Source organism: Thalassophryne amazonica, chromosome 8 (assembly GCF_902500255.1).
Source record: "Thalassophryne amazonica chromosome 8, fThaAma1.1, whole genome shotgun sequence".
Taxonomy (NCBI): Eukaryota; Metazoa; Chordata; class Actinopteri; order Batrachoidiformes; family Batrachoididae; genus Thalassophryne; species Thalassophryne amazonica.
This window is the reverse complement of record NC_047110.1, coordinates 88,848,353-88,855,427: the sequence shown is the minus strand read 5'-3', so window position 1 is coordinate 88,855,427 and position 7,075 is coordinate 88,848,353. Positions and strand designations below refer to the sequence as shown.

Below are 7,075 nucleotides of genomic sequence, written 5' to 3'. Positions count from 1 at the left end.
TGTGTGTGTGTGTGTGTGTGTGTGTGTGTGTGTGTGTATTTTGACCAACAGATGGCAGCACCATGCCTTGGATGCGTCTAGTCTGCTACTGTACAGCGGTTGGCAGCAATACGCCTTGGTTGCCTCTGCTCTGCCAAATATGAGAAGAAGAAGAAGACACTAGTTATCGGATGTCAGGCTACCGTAAAACTTCACAGAAGAAGAACAAGAAAAACATCGCATTCGTACTAGCTTCAAGCACAGAGAGCTTGTTCTTTTATTACTCGTTTGATAAGATAACTTAATAGAGGGAAGCTGTGATATTTGCGTTCTGTCACATCCTGAGGCGCTGCAGCTTAGCTTGAGGCTAACTGCCAGGACGAGTTTGAGGTGCGGATCAGGATCACGGATCAGCGACCAGGATGGACAGCGATATTCAGCGAGACGGGAGAGTTCTGGATCTGACTGACGAAGCCTGGAGGGAAGACAAACTGCCTTATGAGGACGTCACCATCCCTGTGGTAATTGTTTTAATAGTAGCGTCAGAGTCCGTTTGCAGTCTCGTGGTGGAGCCACCCTGCAGTCATTTGCAAAATACGAGGTGTATTCAAAAAGTATCCACGAAAACAAATGCAGCGTATGAGTTATTTGGTGTGGAGGTCTAGGGAACCTTCCTGCGCATGCGTGGATATTTGTTCCCCGCCCATAGAGCGCATCAGTCGTTAGCAGTCAGTTTTAGCGTGAACACGTGTACTCGACATCCATTGGATTCTCATTTACTATACACTGTGACGGAACGACTTGAGCAAAGGTATCAAATTTTGCCAAAAGTTTGGCCATACCCAAGTGGAAACCATTCACAAGATTCAGCAGGCTTTTGGCAATAACGCCATGAGCGTAACACAAATAAAAGAGTGGTATAACCGCTTCAAAAATGGGCGAACTACATTCTGGTAGGCCATCCACAAGCCGAAATGACTGAGTAATTGACAGAATACGGACTTTGGTCATGGATGACCATCTTGTCACCATCCAAGAACTAGCAGAAAACGTGTGGATAAGCATAGGTTCAGTACATTCCATTTTGATGAAGGATTTGGACATGCGGAAGCTGCTAACTGCAGCAGAAGCGCATCTGGAAGATTCGCAGGACATTTCAGACATCACAGTGGAAACGGCAAACATCACCGAGGCCAAAGAAAGTATGGAAGGTGCACAGCAATGGCAGTCATATTGACCATTTTCTTTGGTGCATCATATTGCATATCTTATCAATATCTACTTGTATCCAGGTTTTGACAGAGCCAAGTTTTATTCTTGTAGATGCTGAACAGTGGAGATAATGAAACGGCAGCAGGATAACATCAACATATACAGAACATGTCCTTAAACACATAACAGTGATTTGAGAAATACAAGGATCAACTGAAAAGTTCTGCCTCCAATGCAATTATTTAAAAGTAACCAAGATACTCACATGAAGCTGATCTCTGCTTAAAGTTTGGAATGTTCTCGATCAGACAGTGTCATCACTGTTCCACAAATTCACCTTAACTCTGAACACCATTTTGCATCCTGGTGGTGGATAAATCTGATGTATTCTCTGGGCACCACTGACACAGCTGCTTGCATCTCTAACAGTGTCCCTTCAGGTGTTCTTTCAACTTGGGAACAAGGAAAAAGTCAGAATACATGAGATCCGGACTTGATGACGGATGTGGTCAGATCTTGTTAGATCTGCGCCACTGTAATGCATCCTGTGATTGTTGACTCTTTGAGCATTGTCATGCTGAAGAATTGTGTGTTTTTCAGGATGAACTCATTTCGAGCATGCACAGCTTTTGCAAAGTGTCCACATATATGTCAGAGTTGACGGTGTTGATGTGTTCCAAAAATGCTGTGAGGACTATGCCATCATACCCTTACTTGATGATGCGCATTTGTAGATGTTATGGGGTGCTTGCGACAGACCTGGTTCTGCAGACTTGTCGTGGATACATTTTTGCCCCTCATACTCCTTTCCCACTTGCTGATTGTACTGACATCCACACAGGCACTGCCAGAGACAACACTTATTTATCAATGAATGTCCGTGGGTGTGCAACTTTCTGCCATATGGAATTCAGTTAGAGCACGTTGTTTTAAACACGTGTCCATGTATGCCACTGTTTTTTTTATAGACTACTTTGTGTAGGTTTGTAGCATGGGAACACGTACAGATTCTGGCCATTTAAAACGGTACTGTCTGGAGTATTAACCTCTGAAGTTTCAGAGCTTAATAACTGCTCAGTGTGGAAACACAGCTGAATCAGCATTCAGAGCACCTCACCGCGGGCAACAAAAAAAAAAGCATTCTTGAAGATTCTTATCTTGGACCATACTTTGACCAGTCTACTTCCTTAAAACTAATACTCTTCCAACGGCATGTCTGTATTTCCGGTCCAATATGAGATACAGAAAAATGTGACGTGCAGCAACTGAGAGAGATTTGTTGGAACTGTTTGCTACTGCTTGAAGTGTTCAAACCAAGATGCATTGTGAGTACCAAACAGTGCATTATGACTCATGACATAGCTCCAAACTGGTTCTGTAACAACTGGAATGTTATAGAGCGTGACATACACAAATCGTGACGTACCACATGTGCATCATTGATGGACCCGTTATCAAATACGTTCAAAGAAATAGATGACTAAATAGTAACTATATCTTAACTATACATTAACTAGTGACATTCCATAAACAGCTGGTCTGCATCATTGGTATGTCATCTCTGGGGTGCAAGTTTTGTGACATACAAAACTGTGATGTAACAGGAAACAAGTTGAGTGTACATGTTCCCATGCAACAAGCCTGTATGTGTTACATCGAAGGTGATTCTGCGCATGCCTGAAATTCCAGGTGAAAACCATTTGGTGCAGTAATGGTCAGTAGTAATGGATTGTTCTTATATCAGTTTCACTTCAGTATCTTGCTTGTTATTGAAATAATTGCGTTGGAGGCATAACTTTACAGCCGTCTCTTTGTACATCTGTCGAGGCATGAAGTCTACTGAACATCGAATCCGAAACACCTCGAGAGACAGCAAACGGATACACTCAAAGCAAGAGATGCTGACCGCTCTACTGATTACTGACAGGTTACCCGTGTGCAATCTGTGACAGTTGTTTCTGTGCAAGGATTGTGCTCATCAGTCCCATAGAGGAAACCTCTGAAGCAGAGGTCTCAAACTGATTCCAGAAAGGGCTAAGGGGATGCGGGTTTTCTCTGCACCCACACACTCCACCAGGTTATTTCACTGATTAATAATGGATTAATTTGCTCAAAGTGATGTTAATCATTGAAATCACCTAGTGGAGTGTGTGGTTGCAGAGAAAACCTGCACCCTCTTGGCCCTTTCTGAAATCAGTTTGAGACCTCTGAAATCAAGGTCTTTATTGATGATGATGGATAAACATCATTATCATGGAGGATTATCATGGAGGAGATATGTGCAATTTTTTTTTTTTCCTTTCTTTATTTCTTAATCAACAAAAAAGTTGCAAGGTGACATGTTTGACTGGAATTGCTTTATTTGATATTGCAAATCATCTGCAAGTGACATACTGCCCTAATTTTGGATGTTTTGCAAAGTAATGTGTTAAACTTTGTCAGCCACCAAACGGTCATACAGCTGAGATGTAACTAAGCTGGCATGGATGTCAATTACAAGCTCCTCTGTCCGCTTTACTTTCCACCAGAGTGAACTGCCTGAAGCTGAGCAGGACAACGGGGGATCCACAGAGTCTGTGAAAGAACAAGAGATGAAGTGGACGGACCTGGCCCTGCAGAGTCTTCATGAAAACACGCCAAATACTGGAAATTGATAGACCAATTTGGAATCAGACTGTAGCGCAAACATACACACATATTTATGCATTAGCATTTTTGAAGGGATTTGAAATGTGCATTTTTTTCATTGGGATCTGGTTGATGTAATCTCATTAAATACAGTTAGAATGCAGCACTTGTGTCAGGCGTTAAAAGTTCTATGAAGCTAGAGTTGAAGTTTTCCACACCTTTATGTAGATTTTGCTCATAATGTCATGAAATTAGTTTTAGACATTATTTTGGCTTTGCCTTTTTATTCGGATCCGCACAAAATGTCATGGAATCTATTGCATGACAGACCCGAACATTTCATTGAGTATTGTGAACTTCATTTGCTTTAACGCTTCGTATGTTTTGATTAGGCTATGTTGTCTAGGTTAGACATGACCTTTTCACTGAATGGTGAAAATTATTGGTTGAGGCAATCAATTTGAATGTACAGCTTGCCTCTGAGACGATTGTACCGTCTGTGCTTGGCACATTCTGGTGTGTTTCTTCTGTAAGTGTAGTAATTCTGACATTCAAACTTTTATGAGTAACACTTGACCCTAAAAAGTTTGTTTGTGGTTGGACACAAAGGTCTGGAACACAGTAGGCAGTTCTTATCAGTATTTGGTTCAAGGTGAGTTTTTCCTTTGCCCGCTCTTATCACAAGGATTAAATATGTGGATCATTTCATCAACGGGTGTTGACAAAGCATGAATTTATTACAGTGCTTATTTGCCTTTTTTGTGATGCACTGCTGCCTCACGGCAGGTTCTGGATTCAAGCCCACCACCAGTTCCTAGTTCTGTCGTTTGTGGTGTTTTCAAGTTCTCCATGTAGCCATTTGGAGTTAGTTTGATGTCTAAAAAATAAATGTTCTTTCTTTTACCTTAAAGCTTTGGAGGTGCATCGGGAAGGACATCCAGCTGCCAAATAACATACAGATAAGCAATAAGGGCCTTTATTGTACAGACAATGAAATTTCTCCTCTGTATTTAATTCTAATTACAGTTAGACACAATCCATCCACTAGGCAGTCACAGTCCGATGCCCGGGGACCAACTCCAGATGTACAGACCCTGGTCAGGGCAGAGAAAGGAACAGCATGTTTTTGATTGTGGGAGGAAACCAGAGTACCCGGCACAATCCCACACACACACCGGGAAAACATGCGAACTCCACACAGAAAGGGCGGGAAGCGATCCCACAAGCTTGCTGCAAGGCACCAGTGCAGTCCGAGGACAATGTCCTGCTATTATGACTGCAAACAGCCAAGTTTAAATGGGTTTTGATCTTGTTCTATTGACTTTGTGACATCATAATTCAGGAATATTCAGGTCAAATTCTTCATCTAACATAGATCACAAGGCCATCTTGAAATAGGGTTGATTAGAAAATGTATCAGGCTGGTATGTATTTATTATTAGAACAATTATTTAATTTTCAGAGCCAGCTGAATGCACCATTTACTTTTGACATACAAACTAAACTCTAAGCTCATCCTAAAGGTAATTTAATATATTAATATTTCAATTTACATGATATTAAGGGTTATAACGGTTAATTCTCTATGCGTGTGTTAATCTGAGTCATAAAAGCTCAGTTTTCCTTTGAGGTCAGTCTGTCTTAAAATGTATTACAATCAACCCTGATCCCGCCACAAAATTTTGCCAAATCCAACTCTTGTGTGTTATACGGGATTGATCACAACATTCACCTTTTTCTATCACCTGGCAAAAGTAGACGTATGCGGAAATTCGATTTGTTTTTCATTGCTTTTCGGTCTACAAATAACTTCCTAACTTCCTTCCTCGTGATTGCCACTTTTCCCACATTATGTAGTCAGGGAAGGCATCATATCACAATGGCCTGTTTACTTTGTTTTGCTCACGAGTGCTGCGTGTTGAAGCCGGGTGCAGCGCGCGGGCTGAGTGCCGTGTGCACAGAAAACAAAACAATCATTAAAATAATCACACACACACACAGTTTCTGTTTTACGTAAATACAGACTGTGTCTGGGCTAACAGCGATATTCACAAATCTAAGCTCCCCCACAAATTCTTAGATCTGCCTCTGTAAAGTACCTGTAGACTCTAATGTGCTGCTTTATATTTAGGGCAGAATCCTCACAACGTCTCATTTTGCAGGCTGCTGCTCCTGCTGCCCGTCCGACTGCAGCAAGTGTTCCTCTGGCTGTGTGCAAAGGGAAGACGTGCGACACCAGCTGCTGTCAGTGAGGAGGCCACAGCACCAAGTCCTTGTGCACACTGATGCGAACATCTTGCTGTTGTCTGTAGTAACCTGTATATTTTGTATTTGGTATTCAATGTTAAAATAAAATTCTAAAAGTCAATGAAGGCATTGTCTTGTGTCAAAGGTAAAACTGACATATTGCACACAGCATGGAGCTAAATGTGACTGTACACTAAGCTGCACAGCTTCTCTTACTGACTGAATCTAAACCTGCAGCAGCATGACAGCCTTAACAATTAAATGGATAAAAGACAATCAAATCTGGCATTAAATCCACTAAATGTTTAATATCACAGTGAACAGCTGTCTGCTGGAGTCTGGAGATAGATTCTTATTGCTCTACAATGATATTCTCTTTGAGCACAGCACTTTTCACAGCAGCTGGAATAAAAGCTCAAGTAATTAAAAAAAGAAATGCAATTTAGACTGTAAAGGACCATGATCACTATAAAGTGCAGAGTGATGGTGCAAAGGTCCAGCTCAGGCTTTCTGTCCTTGCCTTCATGACTCTGAGTCTGCAAGAGATGAGGGTGTCAGACACTGTCCAGGGTGTGTGTGTGTGCGCGTGCAATCAGACCTGATCTTTTTGGCTCTTTCTCAGCTGGGCAGAGTGGATGTGTCCAGGGGTGGAATAGGGGTGCCCATCTCTTGTGCAGCCCTTTCTTCTCCACTGAGGTGCAGCTGGAGGTCCACACTGCATCCGCAGCTCAGGACACTTTCTGTGGTGCACTGGTCAAAGTTAGAGGTCATACAAAACCTGCACCTAGAATTTAACTTGACTGGTTTTATCAGATTGTGCAAAAGAACAGCTCACATGTTGTTATCTATCGTCCTCCTGGTCGTTACTGTGAGTTTCTCTGTGAATTTTCAGACCTTTTGTCTGACTTAGTGCTTAGCTCAGATAAGATAATTATAGTGGGCGATTTTAACATCCACACAGATGCTGAGAATGACAGCCTCAACACTGCATTTAATCTATTATTAGACT

At 41.9% G+C, this 7,075-nt stretch overlaps 1 protein-coding gene across 2 annotated transcripts; it reads left to right on the top strand.

Moving 5' to 3' along the window:
• The first annotated feature begins 194 nt into the window (after positions 1-194).
• On the top strand, positions 195-6,187 carry anapc13 (anaphase promoting complex subunit 13). 2 transcript variants are annotated; one of them, XM_034176943.1, is made up of 3 exons: positions 200-357; positions 394-500; positions 3,720-6,187. In XM_034176943.1, exons 2-3 carry the CDS (start codon positions 402-404, stop codon positions 3,843-3,845), a joined length of 225 nt encoding a protein of 74 aa, XP_034032834.1. In that variant the 5' UTR covers positions 200-357; positions 394-401; the 3' UTR covers positions 3,846-6,187. The 2 variants fall into 2 exon arrangements, with proteins under 2 accessions (XP_034032835.1, XP_034032834.1); XM_034176944.1 differs by having other exon boundaries at positions 195-500.
• The last annotated feature ends 888 nt before the right edge of the window (positions 6,188-7,075 follow it).

Excerpts from the sequence above, each read along its gene's own strand:
- anapc13 (XM_034176944.1), top strand. The coding sequence starts at position 402 with ATGGACAGCGATATTCAGCGAGACGGGAGAGTTCTGGATCTGACTGAC. Across the intron at positions 501-3,719 it reads AGGACGTCACCATCCCTGTG|AGTGAACTGCCTGAAGCTGA; the intron begins GTAATTGTTTTA and ends ACTTTCCACCAG.